The sequence below is a fragment of the Balaenoptera ricei genome, chromosome 2 (assembly GCF_028023285.1).
Source record: "Balaenoptera ricei isolate mBalRic1 chromosome 2, mBalRic1.hap2, whole genome shotgun sequence".
In the NCBI taxonomy this organism is placed as follows: domain Eukaryota; kingdom Metazoa; phylum Chordata; class Mammalia; order Artiodactyla; family Balaenopteridae; genus Balaenoptera; species Balaenoptera ricei.
In genome coordinates, this window is record NC_082640.1 from 110327781 (window position 1) to 110352927 (window position 25147).

At 41.6% G+C, this 25147-nt stretch overlaps 1 protein-coding gene across 4 annotated transcripts in view; it reads right to left on the bottom strand.

The window, feature by feature from the left end:
* FMN1 (formin 1) overlaps positions 1–25147 on the bottom strand; it is a 452266-nt gene that overhangs the window by 295101 nt on the left and 132018 nt on the right. For 3 of the 4 annotated variants that reach the window (XM_059913697.1, XM_059913699.1, XM_059913696.1), the window contains one exon: positions 14449–14566. In XM_059913697.1, the coding sequence (XP_059769680.1) occupies positions 14449–14566 (118 nt within the window). Of the gene's footprint in view, positions 1–14448; positions 14567–15945; positions 17829–25147 lie in introns of those variants that run through there. The other variant, XM_059913700.1, reaches the window with a different exon arrangement.

Here is a 25147-nt window from a genome sequence, read left to right on the forward strand (position 1 = left end):
AAAATTGATAAGCCATTAGCCAGACTCATCAAGAAAAAGAGGGAGAGGACTCAAATCAATAAAATCAGAAATGAAAAAGGAGAAGTTACAACAGACACTGCAGAAATACAAAGCATCCTAAGAGACTACTACAAGCAACTTTAGGCCAATAAAATGGACAACCTGGAAGAAATGGACAAATTCTTAGAAAGGTATAACCTTCCAAGACTGAACCAGGAAGAAATAGAAAATATGAACAGACCAATCACAAGTAATGAAATTGAAACTGTGATTAAAAATCTTCCAACAAACAAAAGTCCAGGACCAGATGGCTTCACAGGTGAATTCTATCAAACATTTAGAGAAGAGCTAACACCCATCCTTCTCAAACTCTTCCAAAAAATTGCAGAGGAAGGAACACTCCCAAACTCATTCTATGAGGCCACCATCACCCTGATACCAAAACCAGACAAAGACACTACAAAAAAAGAAAATTACAGACCAATATCACTGATGAATATAGATGCAAAAATCCTCAACAAAATACTAGCAAACAGAATCCAACAACACATTAAAAGGATCATACACCACGATCAAGTGGGATTTATCCCAGGGATGCAAGGATTCTTCAATATACGCAAATCAATCAATGTGATACACCATATTAACAAATTGAAGAATAAAAACCATATGATCATCTCAATAGATGCAGAAAAAGCTTTTGACAAAATTCAACACCCATTTCTGATAAAAACTCTCCAGAAAGTGGGCATAGAGGGAACCTGCCTCAACATAATAAAGGCCATATATGACAAACCCACAGCAAACATCATTCTCAATGGTGAAAAACTGAAAGCATTTCCTCTAAGATCAGGAACGAGACAAGGATGTCCACTCTCACCACTATTATTCAACATAGTTTTGGAAGTCCTAGCCACGGCAATCAGAGAAGAAAAAGAAATAAAAGGAATCCAAATTGGAAAAGAAGAAGTAAAACTGTCACTGTTTGCGGATGACATGATACTATACATAGAGAATCCTAAAACTGCCACCAGAAAACTGCTAGAGCTAATTAATGAATATGGTAAAGTTGCAGGATACAAAATTAATGCACAGAAATCTCTTGCATTCCTATACACTAATGATGAAAAATCTGAAAGAGAAATTATGGAAACACTCCCATTTACCATTGCAACAAAAAGAATAAAATACCTAGGAATAAACCTACCTAGGGAGACAAAAGACCTGTATGCAGAAAACTATAAGACACTGATGAAAGAAATTAAAGATGATACCAACAGATGGAGAGATATACCATGTTCTTGGATTGGAAGAATCAACATTGTGAAAATGAGTATACTACCCAAAGCAATCTACAGATTCAATGCAATCCCTATCAAATTACCAATGGCATTTTTTACGGAGCTAGAACAAATCATCTTAAAATTTGTATGGAGACACAAAAGACCCCGAATAGCCAAAGCAGTCTTGAGGCAAAAAAATGGAGCTGGAGGAATCAGACTCCCTGACTTCAGACTATACTACAAAGCTACAGTAATCAAGACAATATGGTACTGGCACAAAAACAGAAACATAGATCAATGGAACAAGATAGAAAGCCCAGAGATTAACCCACGCACCTATGGTCAACTAATCTATGACAAAGGAGGCAAAGATATACAATGGAGAAAAGACAGTCTCTTCAATAAGTGGTGCTGGGAAAACTGGACAGCTACATGTAAAAGAATGAAATTAGAATACTCCCTAACACCATACACAAAAATAAACTCAAAATGGATTAGAGACCTAAATATAAGACTGGACACTATAAAACTCTTAGAGGAAAACATAGGAAGAACACTCTTTGACATAAATCACAGCAAGATCTTTTTTGATCCACCTCCTAGAGTAATGGAAATAAAAACAAAAATAAACAAATGGGACCTAATGAAACTTCAAAGCTTTTGCACAGCAAAGGAAACCATAAACAAGACGAAAAGACAACCCTCAGAATGGGAGAAAATATTTGCAAATGAATCAACGGACAAAGGATTAATCTCCAAAATATATAAACAGCTCATTCAGCTCAATATCAAAGAAACAAACACCCCAATCCAAAAATGGGCAGAAGACCTAAATAGACATTTCTCCAAAGAAGACATACAGATGGCCACGAAGCACATGAAAAGATGCTCAACATCACTAATTATTAGAGAAATGCAAATCAAAACTACAATGAGGTATCACCTCACTCCTGTTAGAATGGGCATCATCAGAAAATCTACAAACAACAAATGCTGGAGAGGGTGTGGTGAAAAGGGAACCCTCTTGCACTGTTGGTGGGAATGTAAATTGATACAGCCACTATGGAGAACAATATGGAGGTTCCTTAAAAAACTAAAAATAGAATTACCATATGACCCAGCAATCCCACTACTGGGCATATACCCAGAGAAAACCGTAATTCAAAAAGACACATGCACCCGAATGTTCATTGCAGCACTATTTACAATAGCCAGGTCATGGAAGCAACCTAAATGCCCATCAACAGACGAATGGATAAAGAAGATGTGGTACATATATACAATGGAATATTACTCAGCCATAAAAAGGAACGAAATTGAGTCATTTGTTGAGACGTGGATGGATCTAGAGACTGTCATACAGAGTGAAGTAAGTCAGAAAGAGAAAAACAAATATCGTCTATTAATGCATGTATGCGGAACCTAGAAAAATGGTACAGATGAGCCAGTTTGCAGGGCAGAAGTTGAGACACAGATGTAGAGAATGGACATATGAACACCAAGGGGGGAAAACTGCGGTGAGGTGGGGATGGTGGTGTGCTGAATTGGGCGATTGGGATTGACATGTATACACTGATGTGTATAAAACTGATGCCTAATAAGAACCTGCAGTATAAAAAAAACAAAAAAAATAAAAATAAAAAAAATAAAAAAAAAACTCATTGTAAAGATATTGATGCAATCAAAACAATAATGTCAAAATTGATAAAGTAACTCCAAAACGCATATGGAAATGCAAAGAGCTGAGAATAACCAAGGTAAAAGGACACAGTAGTAGATCATGACTTATTATAGTTGTGGTCATTAAGACAGTGTTACACTGTTACAAGGTTAGATAAACCTAGAGAATACTGGAACAGAAGAAAGAGTCCAGGGGAAGAAGGTGGGTTTTTTAGTAAATAATTCCAGATAATTTTAATATAGAAAAAACAAACTTGATCCCCACCTCAAATCGTACACAAAAATCAATGCCCAGTATATTGCAAGTCTAAATGACAAATAACGAGCACTAATTCCTTCTTAAGATAATTTAAGGGAATATTTTCATGACTGAGTTAGGAAAGGATTACTTTAATAAGGCTCAAAATGCCCTAACCACAGGACAAGACTGATTATAGTAAAAATGAGAATTTCTATTCGTCAAAAGGCACCATTAGAGAGTGAAAAGCCAACCCACAGAGTAAGAGAAAATATTTCCAACACAATTAACCAAAGGGCTCATATCCAGCACATAAAAAAAACTTCTCTACAAAATAATAAAAGATAGTCTACTTCTTAAAAAATGGACAAGTGATTTGAACATACTCTTCACAAAAGAGGATATCCAATGGCCAATAAACATATAAAAAAGTGCTTGAAAAGTGCTTGGAAACACCAATTAACAACAGATTGGCTCGAATTAGAAAGACCAACCAAACCAAATGTTGGCAAAGATGTGGCGCTACCAGAACTGTGATGTTTTGGTGATGGCAGTATAAATTGATACCATCACTTTGGAAAAGTGTTTGGTATCATCTACTGACACTGAATACAGACACACCCTATGATGGGCAATTCCACTCCCAAGTATATACCAAGGAGAAATGTGTTCCTTTGTGTACCAAAAGATGCGTACAAGAAAGTGAAGAGCAGCATACTCAAAACAGCCCCAAACTGAGGACAACACAGACGTCCTTAGGGTGGATAAATACATTGTGATACATTCATACAATGGAGTAGTACAGAGCAATGAAAACAAACGGATTACAGGTACGTGCAATAACGTGTTTGGTTCTCACAAGCATAATGTTGAAGCAAAGCAGCCAGACACAAAAGGAAGCCATTTATGTTAAGTTCAAAAGCACTGAAACTAATCTATAGTGTTAGAAGTCAGAACTATGGTTTCTTTGGAGGAAAAAGGTAATTGTGGTGATAGGAAGGCAGCAAGACAGGGGCTTCCAGGGTGTAGGCAATGTATTGGGTTGACCAAAAAGTTCGTTCAGGTTTTTCTGTAACATGTTATGGAAAAACCCAAAGGAACTTTTTGGCCAACCCAATACTATTTCTTGATTTGCATAGTGGTTACAAGAGTATGCTCACTTTGTTATAATTCATAGAGCTATACGTTTGTGATGAAATAAAAATTTGTATTCTAAGGCAAGTTAAGGAAAATTTACACATAAAAGTTTTTCTTTGAGCTTTGGCCTCCTCTCTCCCTTCTACTGTGCACTGTGTAGCTGCATTATGCATGGACCAAACCTTCCCATCTGCAGAAACACCTGCTCAACCATAAAAAGCAACCTTCTCCTAGCATCAACAAGCTTACTCCTCTGGAGACACCCTTCCTTCTTCATCTTGTAAGGGGTCACGATGACCCATGACCCACTACTCGCTTTGTACACATAGATCTGGATTGTGTAAACTGTCAGTAACACATCATTTAATGTACAGCCCTATGTCTCAAAAACATATATAACTGTGCTTTTACCTCTAATGGGCAAAACAGTTCTCGGAGCTTTCTGAGAGTCCGTTCCTGGGTTATAAGCCTCAATTTGGCTTGAATAAAATTTTCCATTTCTTTCTTAGATTGAGTGATTAATTTTTTCATCGACACTTATAATATGAGCAATTTTCCACAAGTATGTTACACTTCAATATAAACTGTTTTTTAAAAACCCAATTGTGGGGGGCTTCCCTGGTGGCGCAGTGGTTAAGAATCCGCCTGCCAATGCAGGGGACACGGGTTCGATCCCTGGTCCAGGAAGACCCCACATGCTGCAGAGCAACTCAGCCTGTGCGCCACAACTACTGAGCCTGTGCTCTAGAGCCTGCGAGCCACAACCACTAAGCCCACATGCCTAGAGCCCATGCTCCGCAACAAGAGAAGCCACTGCAATGAGAAGCCCGCGCACCGCAACGAAGAGTTGCCCCTGCTCGCCACAACTAAAGAAAGGCCGCGCGCAGCAACAAAGACCCAACATAGCCAAAAATAAATAAGAATTGAAGAAAAAAAAGCCAATTGTGGGAATTCCCTGGCGGTCCAGTGGTTAGGACTCTGTGCTTTCACTGCTGTGGGCCCAGGTTCAATCCCTGGTTGGGGAACTAAGATCCTGCAAGCTGCTCAGTACAGTCAAAAATTAAATAAATTTTAAAAATAATAAAATAAGATAAAAAGCTAATTGTGATGCCATCGAACTTCATATATTATCTCATTTTATCTTTACAATAATTATTTTAAATTATCATCATTGTCCTTTTTTATAAAGAGGGATATCAACTCAGGTCACAGCTAGTACATGGCAGAGCCAAACTTCAAACTCAAGTCTATTTGATGCTCAAACCCATGAAACCCAAAGTAAAGGAAATTCCAAAGTTAAGCATGTCCCTAAGATTTCCCTAGTTCAATTTTCCTTTCTCTCTGAGACAGTCTTCTACCTTTCCCATCTTATGTTCTCATCCTTCATCTGGGGAGGAATGCTCAAGAGTTTAGCTATTGAAACTTTGCCTGTAGTTATTTCTCAGAAATACAGTCATTTGTTCTTTCTACCAAAGAGGAAAGCATTTACAGTGATGTCCCAGCTGGTGTCTCTGGCGGAGGGATCTGAAGGAGTGAGTGCCCTTTCTTTGCTGAGCCAGTGGTCAGCTCCAGCACAGTAAAGGTAGATCAGTGGAAGGAATTCAATGGGCTGCCAGTGAAAAGGTGTGGCAGGGTAGGAGGGGACGGTGTTGAGGCTGGAACTGTAGAGTGGCTGCTTGGTGGAGGATCCGGGGAACAAGCACTGCGCAGCTGGCGATAGATGAAGATTTGAGGGAGAGAAGAAAAATGGGGCCACCTGGATAGAACTTCTGAGGAAGAAAAATACTGAAAGGAGGTATCTGTGAAAATGTGGCATAGGATATGGCATATCAAATTTCAGCCCCATCTCCCCAAAAGAAGCTTCAAAGTGGATTTTAGTACTCATTTTCTCTAAAACAACAATAAAACTACTGAAATACACAACCGTTAAAACAAAAATATTTGTTCATGTACCTCCTAAAATCAAATACATATGCACCCTGCACTTCAGCACACAAACTGGGCCCAGCAAAGAGCCCCACCTGAACTTTGCAAGAATCCACAAACCAGAAGCATTTTTATTTGCGTTACATTGCTTAAGTGATCCTCAAAAGCACTGAAGATACCATTAAAACTCCCCTTTTCTATTTTTATGAGTCAAAAAGCAGCATGAAATGACCCAGACAATTTCTGTGGATGTGTCTGGTGAGCTGGTATGGTACTCATATGCTCTCCTTTATTATTCAGATGGATTCACTGTGGTCTCATAATTCTTTGTTTTATAATAACCAGTATAATTCTTAACTGCTCCTGTTCCTGTGTGCTTTCCTTACTGGAGCTTTGTCAGTATATTGGCAGAAAAAAAAAAAAAATCCATCACTCTCCAATGCCCCCCCCGCCCCCCCCCCCCACCAAAGACTTCCAACTGTCATTTCAGCTCTCTTATTAATTACGTGTATCTTTCAGCAAGTCATAACCTCTTTGGCTCTCATTTGTAAAATGAATAGGATGAATTACATGATTTCTAAGATGCTTGCAGCTCTAAATTTTTAATATTCTAAAATTTCAGATTCTATATTGTAATCTCTTAAAATATAGAATTTTTAATCTCTCTTTTAATCTCTTTTCCTCTGAGCTAAAGACCTTTACTAATATCTCCTGGAATACAACATATGATTCCTGAGTCGCTGGTCCATACTTTGGGATTCCCTCTGCATAATATCAAGCCTTAGTTCCCATTTGTGTTGGGGAAGTCAATCTCCCTCCTCACAGCTCCCAGATATACAGTAAGTAGAAGCCTGACACACTCGTGTCGCCTCTGGTTTCCCAGTACGACCTCTTTCTACAGCTATAAGACGCAAGGTTTTCCTGGTCTTTAATCTGTACGGCTTCCAATTTCTGGGCCATCATCATAACTCCATGCAAGTGACGGTAACATACCACAAAGTCCTGTGAAATATACAATGAATAAAGCTATAGCCTAGACTGTGAAAGAAGACACTTAGGATAATCTGTCTAGACATATAACATTAAAGGCAAGTCCATTCATGGCTAATGCAGCCTGTTAGCTGTGAATGAATAAGTTTTTTAAAGGTACTGTAGGCCAATAAAATATGCCAAGATATTTATAGCTCTCCCTGGCTACTGAGGCAAGAATGTCTGACTCACCAGGGAGGGTGGCACACAGCTCTATCACTTTATAACCAAGGGAACCTAAATTTGACACAAACCAGAAAGTAGGCGGATCTTTATTAAGTTGAGGGATGGGTTACCTAAAATACTCTAACTAGGGATATCCCTGAGCTACTCCAAGTTTCTAGGCGGTGTGAGTTATCCCCAAGAGATGCCACACACAGTGACAGCTTGCCTGCTCACAGTAACCATGATGCCCGAACCTAGGTTCTCTTTACTACCAAAGCCGCAGCGCTCGCCCTGAGTAGGGTGGCCCTTGTGCCAGCCCCCAGCCCAGCTCTGAGGTGCAGCCAGTGGTGAGAAGGGCTTTTCCAGATGCATGCTGAAAGTTCATTTTGTTTCGGAGAACATGAGAGCTTTCCTTCTTTGTCCTTTTTTCTCCTTTTTTTTTTCCCCATGGGTAATTAAGTCACTGCCAGTTTCCCAAATGGTGCCATTTTAATCTCACAAATGTGAGCTCCATCTCCTCTCAGGATGCTGAGGCACAAATCAGGATGGTATATTTTTTAAATATCCTAATAAATAAGGAGATGTTTCAGGCTATTCGTCGTAACACAAAATAGGAGATGAAGAGGAAAGGAAGCCCAGTTCTAGGTTGAGTCTTTGCAGCAAAGGTTCTTCATCTACACCTGGGGAGGTGGCAGGAGATGGGGGGATGTGTCCACAAATGGTTATGGGGTGGGGGGAGGGTCTGAAATACTGTAGTTGCAAAATTAACTGCAGGGTCTTCTTCCACAGCTTTCTATCTTCATTAGGTTTTTTAAGAAGCCTGAGAACACTAAGAATCACTAACCAGAGTAAAACTGAGGGACGGACCCCTGAGATCAGTTGGTCCAAATGTGCCCTTCACTCAGTCTAGCCCTGACCTCAGGAGGGAAATCTACAGAGCATCTAGCATGCACGAGTCACAAGATTCTAAGGAATGCATTTGACTTTTAGGAAAAATAAATCACAAGATACAATTTCATATCATGTATTTTTTTTTTAAATAATATGCCTGGGAATACATTTAGAAAAAATACAAGATATATATCTATATCTATACATCTATGTATCTTGTTTATTAAGTCAGAAAAGAAAACTTGAATAGTTTTATAAGATATGTTCCTGCGTAGAAGTACTAAGCATTTTAAAGATCTCAATTCTCATTCCCACCTTCACATTAATTTCTAAATTAATGCAATTCCAATAAAAGTCCCAAAGCGATCCTTCTGAAACTTGACCAAGTAGACTAAGGCTTTCTGGAAGAATAAATAAGAGGAAAGCTAAAAAAATATTTTTAAAAGTATGCTTGAGAACTTGAACAGATCCTGAGATGTATTATAATGCTGCAATAATTAAGATACTGGTACAAAATACAAAAAGAGAACAGAAAGCCCAAGACAGTCCTAAACTTATCATAGAGAGGAATAATTACTCCAGAAGCCTGTTGTACAATTAGCTACTTAGAAAAACAGAAGTTGTCTTAGCTCTCTACCTCGGGGCTAGGCACCGACGTAAGTTTTCAACATGAAATGGAAAAAAAGAAGACAAGGAAGGAAGAGGTGGAAAGAAATCACTTAAGAAATTTAAACATAGAGCTGATCTTTGAGTAGGGGAAGTCCTCTTTAGCCAAAAGAAAAGTTATACAATAAAATGAGGGTAGATTTGACTATATAAATATTTAAAACTTCTATATCAGAAAATACAAGTAAAATAAAAAGCAAATGATAAGAGGGAAAAGCATTTTCAGTGTTCTAAAAGTACTGATTTCATACTGAATAACTTTAGATAAAAAATTAAGTTTGGCAATTAATATGCACCAAAAACCTGAAAAAGGCATATACACTTATATACAGCAATTCCACAAGGAATGTGTTCTAATTAAAGGAAAACACCTGTGAACAAAAATATTTATAGCATTGTTATTTTCATTATTATACATAATAACTTGAAAAAAATGAAATCTCTATAAATATATTGTTCAAATGTAGTAAAAATCAAAGATAGTCACATTTTCAAGTGTAAAAAGCAGTCTGTACAGTGTGATAAAAATTTTAAGTATGGGACTTCCCTGGTGGCGCAGTGGTTAAGAATCCGCCTGCCAATGCAGGGGACACGGGTACGAGCCCTGGTCCGGGAAGATCCCACATGCCGCGGAGCAACTAAGCCTGTGTGCTACAACGACTGAGCCTGTGCTCTAGAGCCCATGAGCCACAACTACTGAGCCCGCGTGCCACAACTACTGAAGCCCGCACGCCTAGAGCCCATGCTCCGCAATGAGAGAAGCCACCGCTAATGAGAAGCCCGCACACCACAATGAAGAGTAGCCCCCGCTCGCTGCAACTAGAGAAAGCCCGTGCCCAGCAACGAAGACCCAACGCAGCCAAAAATAAATTAATTAGTTAATTTTTAAAATATTTTTTTTTAATTTTAAGTATTAAATTCACATAGGCCTATCATAATTCAAAATGGTGGCAATGATCTCTCTATGAAACACATTATAGAGAGTTTGTTTTGCTACGTGATATTTCTGGATATTTCCAAATTTATTTTATTTTGTAATATTGGGAAACGTTGAAAGCATATGGAAGATTTTCTGAGATCAGTAAACAAAGCCTTTACACTAAGGTGAAGCAGGCGTGCAAAGAGCAAGGCTCTCGATGATAGCCATTATATTTTCTATGAACTGACTGCAGTAGAAAACATAACCCTCCCACGGGATACAAAGCAGGAGTTTTTCTTTGTGCCCTTGTATCAGACCCCTGTGTGGTTCAGGTGCCAATTCTTCGCACAGATTGATGGGCTTTAGATCCTTCTTACACTGCCAACTGACTCCAGGTGAAACGGTGCTGAGTATCTTCTGTTTGCCTCCTAGATCCACTCTCCCCCTTTCTGGGTCCTTTTCTGGGCTCTGTTGTCTGGACTAAAGTGGCTCCCGGTGCTCTGACTTCTCTGTGGATTTGGTGAAGGGCAGAGACGGCAGGAGACCAGAGAGCAGGAGAAGGAAGTCAGGGCACTTATGCCCCCAATTCCCTCCGGCCGCCAGGTCACCGGGGATTGGATGCATCCCTCCACTGAAGGCCATCGCTCCTGTCCAGCAGCCCTCTCCACACCACTCGGCCTCCCTCTGACGTTCTGGGTTTTCCAGTAGCTTCTCCTGGCCCTGCCCCTTCAGGTCTAGGGCTGTAAACACCTCCCATGATTACTAGCCCCAGAGAGCTGCTTCATCTCTCATTGCTTTTCCCAAACCCTGTCCACACCTTTGTAAATAGTCTCTAACAAACTCTCAATCAAATCATCCTCACCTGATCCCCGATAGGACCTGGGCTGATATGGTAATAGTATATTTATCCAAAGAAAAAATAAATATGGCTAAGTGCATTTATTCTTCACAAAGCAAAAGAGAAAAAAGTGACCTAATATGGTTTAGAAAATTCTTTTCTTCAAGTTTGAGATAAAAGTTTAACCCCATGTTACCTCTATGATTATTCTATGATACCTAGCTCTTTATAATTTCCAGTCCTTTTTTTAAAGACTTTGGGCATGTTACTAACCCTTATATAACGTCACCACGTACAAGACAGCATGTTAGAGGACGAATAGATCACTGGTTCTCTGTTTCTCAAGAGATAAATTGCTTTTGCAGCATTAAATTTAAAGGCAGACACTCACATTTTTCTTTTAGATTCCCTTGTATTGTTTCATAGCACACCTTTTCACTTGGCTGTGATTGGGTTTTACTTAGCCCCGGGCTTCACAAGGTAATCAAGTTTACTCCATCCAGATGTTTCTGGTCTGCAGCATAGGAAAGTGGCAGGGACTCAGCTGAGTTGATTAACCATTTAAGGACGCGAGGAGCCCATTAAAAGATTCTTCCTAGAAAAGCAAGACTATCCCCCCCACCCCCAAGCTTGTTTCGAGAGCCAGCTCCTGTACCTAGAGGAGGAAAGACAATTCTGAGAACAAGGAGTCTGTCACTCAGATTGTCCCCAGCCCAATTCCAAGGAATAGAGGGAAATGTTCTTTTCACTCGTAATAGCTGTGAGGCATCCCAAACACAAAGCAGAATTGCATTGATAATAATGTATGAAAGCAGAGCACAGAACCTGGGAGAAAGTAATTCTTTCTCATTTGAGCAGAGCAATTCAAGTACAGTGTGAACGAACACAGGGGACCCTCCCTGCATGGTAGAAGTCAACTCCAGCACCTGTGCAAGTCCCTTGAGTGACAGCTCTAGTGAGCCCTAGTGCCTCTCAACTGGCACATCACCAAGGCTCCAAGAGCTCACAGAATGGCAGTGGAAGTGCCCTTAATGATGGACACACTGTCATCAGGATGGCATCAGAGGCTCTAGTGGAAGCCAAAGGCTTTAGCTGCCAAGGGAGTCAGCCGCAGCGTCAGCAGCTATAGATGATGCTGATGACTTTGGCAGTGGCAGGAGAGTGCATCCCAGGCAGTGGGCACCAGCAACAGTGGTCAGCTACCCTCACATGGCAAAGAGGACTCCAGAAGCCATAGTTTAAAGGGACAGCTTCCCTTAGGTCAGCTCTTTCTTTTTTATCCTTGAACAAAAGTGAGTTTACAGTATTAGGTGATCTCCTAGGCCCTCAGAAAAAGATCATCGCATGATAAACTCTGAATAGAGGGAAACACAAGCAGTGGCACATCCAAAGCAGCCAAGGGCAACACAAGGACAGTGAGAGACTCATGATGAAAAACACCACCTCTTTGCCAGCCCTGCCAAGGACTGGGCTTTGATGTCAACAGCGCAGAACTCCAATAGCACACTTTAAATATAAATAGTCATGCTCCCCCCTTTCACTAATTTAATGAATTATACATGCCAGGAAAAATTAAGAGCACTGACAATGTAAAAGCATAAGACTTCAAACACCTTGAAATATTTTGGAACGAATTTTTCTGTCTCTGTGCTCCCTACAGAGTGGCAATTTCAATCTACTTCCCTAAGGGCAGGGAAACCAATGGAAATACCACAAAATGTGTTAAGTTATAAACCAAATGCTTATAAGACTCCAGATTTCTCAACAACAGAGCTCAAGAAAATCACAAGGAAAATGTTAACTTCCTAAAGATTAGCAATAAATGACAAGACAACCATATGTTGGCTGAGTAATGGGGTAAAAAGAAGTTTCCTACAGGCATGGAGTATCTTCTTTGATAACCCCCAGAGTGTATCAGCAGAGTAATTAGCGCTACAAGACTCTCAAGAAAATGAGCACCAGACCTGGCTGGGAGCACGGTAAGTAAGACACAGTACTGCCACCCATGGGAACTGGCTGGGGACCTAGGTGCCTTCTCCAGACAACAGCCAGCCTTCTCTCTGTTGCAAGCTGTCATTGTGCCATCAGAACGAACCCAAGAGAACTGTCATTATTCATCAATTCCTCCCTCCTTTTTTCCCCATCTCATCCGAGACCTTAGACAGCTTGGAGAACACGCATTTCATTACAAAAAAAAAAAAGAGAGGCTGGGAGAGCTACTGACTTTGAGTGTAATTACACTGCAAGGTAATGATGGCACTCCTCTGAGCTTCTGGAAAAGGAAGAGGACAGAGCAAAGACCAAGGAAACTCTGTGGAGTATAAATGCCCCCAAATATGACTTGAAGTAGATTGAAAAGCTGTTTATGCCACTTCCGTCTCTATTCAGCAAATGCTCATCGTCACAAAGAAGATGGACACTCCAATATAAACTAGGAATAAGAACTTATAGGATTCTGGTATTTCATTAAAGCGAACTTCAGGACTTTTCACTGTTCAAACTGTGCCAGATCATAGGAAAGACAACTTGGTAGGTGGTACAATATTGCAGTCATAAACAATCCGATTTTGGAAAAATCAAATGTAGGCAAGAAGAATGCAACAGCTACATACATTTTCACCAAGGCTGTAATAGCTTTCTTTCTGTAATTCAAGCAGGTCAGAAAAAAATGTCATGAAGTAGTTGATGTCTTGGGGTAGTCAGAAGTTTGCAATTGTGTAAATGGAGGCTAAAGCAATCAGGCTGTAGAACTGAGATTCATCTGTGTTCTCAATCACTGATTGTAATTTTATCATCTTACAAAAAAACCTGTGTATTACTAAACCACCCAAACTTTGATCCACTTATGTCATCAACCAATAGGAACTGAAAGAAGTATTTTTGTATAACCATACAGACTGGTAATATACACACATACCTAAGACAACCAGCAAAATATAAGTCTGTGTTAAGTAATCTTCAAATATCAGGAAGAAGACAAAGAGGTTTCATCAGAGATACATACAGACACACATATATACAATTAAGATATATCCTCCTCTCATTCTTTCTTTTTTTTTTTTAATTTCACATGAACCCTTCACTTAAAGAGTAAAAATATCTAGATTCCCATTCTACTTAAATATATTCAAGCAAAGCTCCTGGGAAGGTTTCCAGGGAGTTAGATTGCTTTGAAATTGGCCATGCATTAAATAAAGCTTTGTGTAACAAAAGAGAAAGAGTAACTGATATGGTATCTGTACGTTCACTCTGCACAAGGTTCCTGTGGCTCAAAAGCATTACTCAAAGACAAAGAACAAATCAGATTACAGCTCTGGAGTCTCGTACTCTACCTCTGCCAGCAACCCTGCCAGCTTACACGACATTCTGTGAGGGCCAACCACCTGCTTCCTGAGGAATCTGTAATCTACCTTCTCCATTAGTTCCCCCGAGGTTCTCCTCCTTTACACATGTGCCCCCCTTCACTCATTCCACGGCGTTCACCTTTCATCTCTAAGAGATTCATTAATGATAAGTGTGCAAGGGTTCACTTTAACAGCAAAACCAAAAAGAAAAGCCTTCAGCATTACATTTTATAATGAAACAAAAACTTTAATTCTGTGAGTCTACTGAGCTAGAACTAAAAGCCATTGCAGCAAGAGATTCATTCTTGGTACCTGGCTTCTTTTCCCATTACCTGCTTCAGTGTACTTCAATCCCACTTTTTCTTCTGTGTCTTTTGTCTTTGGGGGTGGCCAGACAGCTTGGAGTCTGCCAGGAGTCCTATCGTCCTGTTCAGTGGGGCTGTGGTCAGGCTGTTGGAAAAGTGGGCAAACAAAAGAGTAAGTTAAATGAAACGTGGCCAGAGCCAATTAATCCCTGAGAACAACTGTGCTAACTCTGAAATTAATTTTAACAGCACATTGCTCTCATTCACTGTAACTGAAACATCTCACTCCAATACGATCCTTTTCTAGAAATGTAAAGTGATCAGTTGGGGTGGAAAGAGAAATAGCTCAAGGCCAAGTATTACACAACCTTCAATAGATGATTTTTAGCATATAACTCTTTTTTTTTTAAATCACAAGTACACTTTGGTCTGAAGATACAAATATACTATAATCGGGTACATTTATAGGGATGTTTAGAAATACATCCCAAACTCCAGGGTTATTTATAATATAAAAACGAGTTTTGCATTTTCCATGAACATTACCTGTAGGCCAAGATACGCTTCTCTAAGATGTCCACATTGATCATTTCTTTTTTTTCTTTCCCACAAAAAAAAAAATGAATGAGTTGGCTTTCACATTCAAGCTATTTTTATAGGGGTTGATTTTTACAACCAGGAGAATGCTATGTTGTATTTAGTTTTTAACTGCAACCTAAGATAGTTTTTCCAAAGACCTTTAAATTTAATGTTTTAACTGATGTATGAGGGAATGATAATTGTATGCCAAATTGATACTAAGCAAGAAATTCTATTTGTTGTCTTTATGAATTTTAAGATCCACTGGACAAGTGCTTGCTAGTCCCTACAAATTACCTGAATAATTTTTTTAATAATAGTAACAGCTTTCACTAGGTAGATGGTTACTATGTGCTAACTTCATTTAATCTTCACAACAACCAAATAAAGATAAAGGTTATTTTCTTCATTTTGCTGATCAAGGTCACCCAGCCAGTAATTGGCAGTTAGCATTAAAACCCAAGTCTCACACTAACCCAGTGCTCAATCAAGATGCCTTGTAACCAACACAGAACGTTTTAATCACACCACAAACAGGTATTTCGCCGAGTGGCAGACTTTCAAAGGAAAAATACAGTTTTCACAGAGGTATAATTAAGTGGGGAAGAAATCTGGGCTATAGTTCTAGACTGCATTGATTCCTCATGCTGCTTGGTTTTTAGAAGCACATTTCCTATTAATGTTTAAACTCACAGTGACAGTTTCACTTTCTGACCTGCACATCTTTACTTTTACCTCTCTCACAACAACCCAGAAAAATATAAGGAAGAAAGAAAACGCTTGTCCAACTCCATACTCCTTACAAGGACAACTTGACTATAATCATCTTTCACCTAGAAGAGGGTCACTAAGATCGGTATATGAGATTCTCTTTGATAGGAAACCTGAAGAGAAATATAGCAGCATCACATTTTATGACAAAACCCAAAACGCAACGCTACGTACGCTTTTGGAATCCGAGGGGCCATCTGCTGGCCTTGACCTCGACCGCTCAAACACAGCTCTGAGGGACTCCTTCTCATGCCTCATCTTGCGCTTGAGAGCTTCCAGCTCAGAGGTGTCAGCGGTGGTCCCCTTTTTGGGGGGACGGATGAATAAGGCTTTAAAGGCCTCCAAGGCAGTCTCTGGCGGCTTTGGCTTGACCTCTCCTCCCTGGGTCTGGGCTTCTCCAGGGCCGCTCTGGCTCTCCTGGGGAGTATTGCCACCCATCTCTCCCCCTCTGGGCTGTTCAGGGTCTTCTGCCTTCGATTCGGCTTTGGGGACGTCAATGTTGAGCAGCTGAGAGAGCTGCTCCAGGAGAGTGGGAGCGGCCTTTGGATCATTTGTTTTCTCTCCCATCTTCACTGTCTGAGGCCCTGCCTGTGCTAGGGACCTCTGGACAGGCTGGGTCAACTTAAGCAAAGCCAGGTCCCCGTCCCTTGGTTTAATTTCAGTGATGGTCTCCCCGACCTCGGCTGGTGCTCCCTTCTTCAGCACACGAAGCCCACTAAAAAAAGCTGGAAGCTGGAAGGACTTCTCTCCAGGGACTTCTTTTTTAGAAGAGGTGTTCTCAGTGACACCAACACTTGAGTTCTGGTCTGTTACCACAGGTAGAACTTTGGAACCTTCTTCTTCAGCTTGTCGCTGGCCGGGGCTGTGCTCTGTCTGAAGGCCACCGTCGTCGGGTTCCAATTTGCAGTTTATCTCCTGCAGAGTCCTTTGAGGACCTTCTCCACTGGGCTCTGCATCACCCCTTTCTCCAGTGGCAGTATTTTCCCTCCCATCTCCTGGCTTTTCTTGGGGCTGCTCAGATGGCTCAGATAAAACGCCACCAGGGGACTTTGGGCCATTGGTGTTGCTTCCCTCTTCTGGCTCCTGGCCTCCATCATCAGAGTCAGAATCACTGGTGGTGTTCACCAGGGTCCCGCGAACCAAAATGACATTGTCTCTGCACACGCTCAAAGCAGCCAGTGGAAGCAGCTCTTGACCAGGCAGAGAAACCCCTGCCTCTGCTTCTCCCCGGCTTCCCTCCAACCCCGTCTCTGTCTCCACCCTCGTAGTCTTCCCATCATTTCCGAGGTCAGGTGGAACCTGAGCCTCTGCCTCCGGCGGATCCAAGCCACTGCTGGGCTCCTCCAGCTGCGGCGTGGGATCCACCACTAAACTGCGGAAGGCTTTTAGCACCGCATCTCCCTCTTCAGGATTCACAGATTCCAATTCACCCGTAAACCCAAACAGGGATTTCACAGAGAACTTGGTCAGGATCGACTGGGCCACGTCCAGTCCGGCTTCGGGTTGTCCTGGTTCCGAGCCATCACTGCCTTTCGGAGCATTACCAACGTCCTCCATGTCCCAGCCGTGTCCTGGGGGGCAGATGCTGACTTCTGTGACCTTCCCCTGCTCTCTCAGTCTCTCCACTCCACCGGCTCTTAACTTCCAGGACAGAGAGCAACAGGACCCGCCGGTGGGACTCAGCCGCAGAGCTGAGTCCCTCCCGAGCCCTCCTTCCGGTTTGCGCGGTGATGGGGCGTCCGGGGCAACTGTAAAAAGTCCGCGGAGCTTTATGCCCAGAAGCAGCCGAGGCTGCGCACCTTACTACACACGGACTGGGGAGGCTGCTCCTCTGGGACTTCCGTATTTATTCCCGGGGACAAAAGGCTTTTTGTCGCGGGGAAAGTCAGCCTGCCCCCACTCATCCCAGCCCAGCACTTCGCCACGAGCTCCGCCCCAGTGCCGGCCGTTCTCCTGGTCGCTTTCAACTTCCTCATTGGTGAGCAAGTCAGGCTCCAAAAAGTGCCGAGCCGGGAAGCTGATCCTGACAGCCTTCAACCACCCCCGGCGCAACCGAAGGAATTTAAAAGTGAATCCGCAGAAAATGAGTGAAATACTTCTTACGGGCTCTCTTTTGCCATCTAAATCACGGTCAGAGAAGCCTGTGCCACCCAGGCCAAAAAAAACCCCAAAAAACAAAAAACTAGCAGTGCACACAGACCAACAGCCACTTAACAAAGCCCAAAGCAAAGAAATAAAAGTAAAGAAACAGATCATCTCAGAATGCCCAGGACTCTCAAAAGCAGTTAATTTACTGCCCTTGAAGCTTTCTTTTCTTTCTTTTTTTTTTTTTTAAGTGCTTTCTTCCGCTTCCCTGCAGGTTTCATCTGGAATGCAGATTTTAGCTGCCCCAGCCGGAGAAGGAAAACCAACTCGACTGGTTTCAGATTACTGCTGTTTTAGCTGTGCCCTGGTGCCTCAGTGTTCTACAAACAGGTACCTAGGCAAGCACACCCACCACGCCCACTGTCCACCAGCCTTAGGGTGGCAGAGTAAACAGCCCCAGCCAGCCTGGCAGGAATGATTACCCTCCACACTCTCTGTGCCAACCTTGGGCTTCTGCTCAGCAGCTCTGACTTCCTGGCTTCCTTATGAATCCTGCTGGCCAAAGCCTCTGTGCTTCAGCCATCCAGCCAACAAATTGAAACCTGGCATGATACAAAGTCACACACAACCTGCCTTGTTAGGTAAAGCAATTCACTAAAGGTCCCCAAGGAGCCACATTCCCCTAAAGGGAAAAACACCTGAAAGGTCTCTATCAGGTCTCTGTCACAGACCCAATTTGCCTAAAACAAAAACAGGAAAGACAAAACCACCACCAAACGTCAGCTCAATGTAGTTTCCAACGGTGATTATATGCTGAGAACCTGGCAATGAAGAACATGGAAAAATTGCAGCTCTGTTTCCCAGCAGCATACCTGCTGCCTCTTGGGGCAGCTTCCTGTCGTACCTGAAGGTCTCAGTGTTTTTCAAATCCCATCCAGTCAGCAGGCATTTAGTAAGCACCTGGGATGGATAAGGCACTGTGCTGGATCAGAAGAACCAAACTGGCTTAATAGTCATCATGCTTTAATAGTAATCACCGGCTCTCTGAACAAAGCTGCGAGAAGATTGAGCCCAAGTGTTAAACGCAAACGAATTCTGCAAAACGGAAGCTGTAGCCACAAGCAAAAAAACTGTCTTGCTTTATCCTCAGCCGGGAATGGCTGTGGCTTCCACACTGCTCACTTGAATTGTGTTCCCCACTAAGTATTAATACTAAGAAATTCTGATCACAATGATAAATTTCTAGCACGATGTGTTCAAAAGAAACCCTCACACAAAAAGGGTACATACGATTATAACCCATCAACTCCTATAGGAAAGTTAAGACAGTACTTCCTAATCCCTGATTTGACCTTGTATCTAAACGGGTACTTTCCTGTTTGCTCCTGATCCCAGTATATTTGGGGATTATTAACTAGGGCACAGTTGATCAAAAGGCCACCACAACACGCAGGAAAATTCATTGGTGACATGTCTCAGAACAAGCTTCCTGTCTCAAGGAAATGCCCGTTGATATAAATCATACTTCTGCTTCTTCAAGACAGAGAAAAAAGGAATCATCACATCAGATCATAAGATCAGTCTTCCGAAGAACTATGTAGACCAGCCAATATACAGGTGAGGGGAGGAGACATGCCACGTATTTGGTGTTCTTCAACCGAGAAAGCTCCATTTTCTCAGACATAATTATGATTTCCAGATTTCCAGAATAAGTTTCTAAGCACTTTCAGCAGATCTGTGCAAAATGGGACATAAACTGGAAGAGGCTGATGGCTCTTCTACAGTACAGCATGGGGCAGAACTACACAATTTTAGCACCCTTTCAATACCCACGGACACCAATACAGTGTCATGGAAAGTGCGGGAAGTCTTGGGTCCCAGGGAGATGATTTGATCCCAGTCCCTTGACTCGAGGTAGGTAAGGTATTATTAGGTTTGTTTTAAAAGTGAAGCAACCATGGCCAAGAGAACACAACCAAGCCAAGGTGCACAGCTAGTAAGTGGAGGATACTAATAATACCTAACATTTATTGAGTGTTTATAAGCACTGTTCTAGGTGCTCCATGTGTATTAACTGATTGGTACATCTAGCTATGAGGCTGGTATTATTTTCTTTTTCATGTTTAGAAACTGAGGAGCAGAAAGATGATGCAGCTTGCCCGTGTTCACAGGTGGAACTGGAACTTGAATCCAGGCAATCAGGCCCCAGAATCCACAATCACTCTTCCAAAACCCTGAGCTCTGCATACTGCCATGATAGGACTCCACACACGCCTGCATCTTGAAATGTGCAAGAGTGTCAGCCCGGTTAGTTGGTGGTCTGTCACTAGGACATGTATCGTACTTTACCCTTTGAGATGATACAGAAGGTTGACTTCACAAAAAGAAACAACAATATGAGAATGACCATTCTTTTCCCTCGATGTAATTTAGGGGGGAAATCTAGAGGGGGTGCTTAGAAAAATCAAGCAAAAATTCCTAGTTGGCTTGTCTACTGACAAGACACACAATCCTCGGGACTCAAACCTATCAAGAGGCTTTCCAGCTTACCCGTACAATTCTCCTTCATTTAGGAAGCTTAACTATCACAAAGATGCATTCATCCAACAATCTTTGTAAAGCACCAACTCTGTACGAGGCTCCAGGGGTATAAAGATGAAGAAACTCCAGCCCTCCACCTTCATGAAACATGAAGTTTAATACAGGAAATCAACCAAGAAAGGGGTGATTCCTGTTCATAGACTGTAACTGAGTACTTTATACCCCAGACTCTGTCTAAACAGCAATAGGTGGACGTAAGACAATTTTGAATGAAAGAAGCAGTGACCATAAAAATATGAAGATGAGTAAGACAGAGCAGCATGGTAGTTTACAGAGATCTTTGAATACTGACTCTTTCAGGCCACTGGTTCTCATGGCCATGAGAAATGTTACAACATCTGGTCATTTAGGGACTGGGAAAATGTTTCAGACCATAGTGTTCAAATAAGCAGCCTACAAATTTGATCTTAGTTGGGTGGTCTTGAAAAATGAATCTATTTAATGCTTTAACATTCTCGGGGGGAAAAGAATAACTTCTCTTGCACATTATTTCTCTCTGTCTTGTCCTGCGATGCATACTTATTAAGTACCTACTACACAAAACCAGTGACAGCCAAGACTTTCTCCTTTTCATCCTCACCTGACTCTCTTTTGCTCTAACCTCAAAACACTTAAGCTCTCTAATAGCTACACCTGTGCAAAAGGCAGATTTAAAAATGATCTGCCCTGGACAACCAGTTGAAACAGGCATGATGAGTATTAGGAAGGAGTTAACCCACGTGTTGCTCTTTGTAACTATTTGTTAAAAACAATCACTACCCAGCTACTTGAAAACAGAACACTATTTGTGTGCAGAATTTACTACCAATGAATTCTCCGTTTTCCTCCCATCTCACCATCTTCTCAGATTGAGGCTGGAGCTAACTGTACCTCATGGCAATGGGAACATCAGTCCAACAAACAATACCTAGTGAGCTAAGCCTAAAAGAATGGTTGCAAAAACAACAACAAAAAAGGCATATCATCTCCTGGAAGCAGTAGAACCTAGCTTCTTGATTCTAATAACAACTAGAGGAATGAGCATTAAAAATTTTTAAGTCAATTTGCAGAAATTGGACACACTGCCTAAAAGAAAAACTTCCTAAAGCCCCCCCACCTCACACACTTACTCTTAGCAGCCCTCTGCCATGTCACTCAGCTTAGAGAATCCCTTCCCACGTTCTCATAAAATCCCAGAGAAGCAAGGGAAAAGTAAAGCAAGTGAGATTAATTTCACGGTGTTGGGCTAAATGATTCTCATGTTTCTCCTTATCCAGTATACTTCAAGTTCCCGGCCTGAATTTAATGAGTAACCGCTTCCAGCTTCTAGGGGTTCAACTAGGTTCATGAGACGATTGCTTGAGAAAAGTAGAAAACAGTTAAAATTAATAAGAGTAAGTAAGACTGTAGAAACTATTTCTGTGGAAGAAAAGAGTTTAGAGCAATGGGCTGGGAAAAGTAAGTAAACTATGAAGATATAAGTGGGGTAATGGGCGGAGATGGGTTTTTTGGGTTCAGGAAGTGTGTTTTAACTAAGTGAAGTCTATATAAATGGTGAGAACTGAGAACACGATGACAGCACAAGTACTCAAAAAGACATCTGTTAAATGAATGAGGTGTCAGATGAAAGGCGTGTAAGATTATGGAAGAAGCCAGGTAGAATCAAATTGTTGGGAGGCTGAAGAGGTCTTTAGAAACACTAGAAGTCAACCAGCTCAACATTCTTCTTTCAAAGATGGAGACACTTGAAGTCAAGAGAAGCTAAGTAACTGGTACCAGCTCACGCAGCTCAAGTGCAGCCATTAAGGTGGGAAAAGAGGCGTCCCAACTCCTGTCCACCCCGTGTCACATCCCCCTACTGCCTTGGCACGTGATCTTACCTTCTTCCTAATCAGCATCTTCTTTAAGCTCATTTTCCACATCTTCAAAATGGAGTTATGAGGCCAAATGAAAGACAGAGCCGGAGACCTCCCTAGGCTTCTCCTTCCATTTCAGGCAGTGCTTTCCCTACCTTCACGGCGTGGATTCCCCCTGCCAACTACTGCAACCCTCAAAACAGCCCCCTCTGGCTCAGCCTCGGAGAAGCCAGCAGCTGTTTTTACTGATTGATTCAAAAGAAAACAGGCTGCACCTGCCCATGGCAAGGACAGGGCTCAGAGATTAAGGCCTTTTTCCATCGAGCTGACTTAGTGCAAAATGCTTCTAAGACTGTTTCCACTGAGCTGTATTCAACACCTCTGTGGAAGTGGGTTGAATGTCGGTAACAAACTAGAAGACTCTGAAAGGGAAGAGGGGAGGCCGAGGCATGCTCGTGAAGCTGAAGAAGAGAAGAGAGCAGTGGGTACGCCATCTTGCAGTGATCAAGGAATGAGGGCAGTGCGCACAGTTAAGAACCTGGCCCTGAGGGACTTCCCTGGCGGTCCAGTGGTTAAGACTTCGCCTTCCAATGCAGGGGGTGTGGGTTCGATCCCTGGTCGGGGAACTAAGATCCCACATGCCTCACAGCCAAAAAACCAAAATATAAAAAAAAAAAAACAGAAGCAATATTGTAACAAATTCAATAAAGACTTAAAAAAAATTAAAAAAAAAAAAACAAAAACCTGGCCCTGGGTCCTGGGCTAACACCCTACTCTGCTCCTGCAAGAAACTTGACCTTGGTCAAGTTATATAAGCAACCTGTGTCTCAGCTTCCTCACCTAGAAACTTGGAATAAGAAAAGTACCTACTTCGTGGGTTATTAGAAGCATTAGATAAACTAATATATGTTTCACACTCTCATCAATGCCTGGCACGTAGCAAGTACCATATGGATATGACATGTTTTCATAGCAAAGGAATAACTTTCTTAGGGACATCAACCAGCAACCAACAGAATTTTTTTAACCTTGTCAATATGAAGCAAGTATTTACCGATGAAAGGACGGCCCAAGAAGGAAGCTGCCCCTCCCAGTTCCCTCACATATGCTCTTGGACAGAGGAGCCATTTGGTCTGAACAGGATTGTTCCTTATAGATAGGCCTACTAAATACAACGGCTCCCCATGCCACATCTGTGCCACGAGTGAATTGAGCTCCAAAGAAAATTCTTTCAAGGGGTCCCTTTGGGTGTTTCAGGGCCAGTGCTCTCTGGATTATTGTTTTCCATCTGTATCACCTGAAGAGAGCAATTAGCTTAAAGGGTTTTCTCAGGTGGCTACTGTAGATGGTGACAAAGTTCACCTGTTCTTTATTACTTTCCTGTACTCCAAGATGATTTTTAAACCAACTCAATCATTGCAGAAAAAAAAAAAAAATCCATGAATTTGGATTTTCTCCAGAAAATCCTTTTCTCAAGAGTCTGTTGACACATGCTGATGATGTGTGGTCCCTTAGCACTGAGACTTCCCCTCCCTTTGGGGAAGGGTGTTCCCAGACGATGACTGGCCTGGGAGAGAGCCTAGGGCGTTAATAGCAGAGCAAGGACCATTTTTTGTTGTTGTTTTTAGGCCAACTCATTATACTTCAAAGGTGTACGCACTTCATTTAAAATGTCCTTACTCTTACAAATACGAAAATCAAGCTTGAAATAGTTATTACATTACTGCTTAGGGTCTTACTGTCAGATATTTCTAAGACTGATTCCACCAAGCAGTATCAAAGAGTCCTTGGAAATGGGTTCAATGTCCGTGACAAAATAAAATATTGTAAGAGGAAAAAGGAAAGGCTGTGACTTACTTGTGAAGCTGAAGAGGAGGGAAAATAGGAGCATTCTTTAAGGTACAGAATTTCCTGGGACATGTTTTTGAGGAGTTTTGAGCTTTTCCCAAATGAGTAATAGTGATGTCCCACAGAAATAACCACTACAGAAGGCACGGAGTTCGTGGAGAAAGCATTTCATTGTGGCTAAAGTTGCTCATGATAAAAGTTGTAGATGAAGATCTGGAATCTAAGAAACTGTATATATCTCTTGCTGTCTATACTCTTGTTCTTCCTGAGTGGTGAAACTAGACAACCACTGGCTCTGCTGTAACTGGATATCTTTTTTTGTCCTTCCTTAATTTTTTTTTAAGTAAAAGTTATCTTGAGAATATTAGTTCCAACACCAAAGATCTAGTTATCATTTTTAAATACTTTTAAATTTAAAGGAGGCAAAAGAAAAACCAGGGAAGATGAGGATTTACCTAAAACAAAATGCAGATGGATGATAAGACATGCATGAGAGGAGAGAAGGGAGAGATCTAGCATTTTTTTAGGGTGTCATGGTTGTCCCAAGTAGGTACCATGCTAGGTTCTTTACGCAAGTTTTCTAATACCTTAATCCTCCCCATAACTCTATGAGAAAGGTGTCACTGACCCCGTTTTATTAGTGCTGTTCAGTGCCAGTTTCTGTAATGCTGGAAATGTATCTGTGTCATGCAATGCAGTACCACAGGTGGCCTCTGAGCACTTAAAATGTGCCTAATGTAACTGAGGAATTAAATTTTAAATTTTATTTAGTCTTAATTAATAGCCATAGGTGGTACTGTTTGGCCACTGCTTTAGATGTTAATACTGAGGTTCAGAGAAATTAGGGCAATTCAAAGATTACACAATCAATGAGTGGCATAGCCAGGATCTGCACTGGATCAACCTGATTCTAAATGTACCTTCTTTTCATTATAATAAATCAAAGAGCTATAGAATTTTGTAACAGTTCTCTTTCACACTGAAACATCAGTATGGGGGCAAAATAG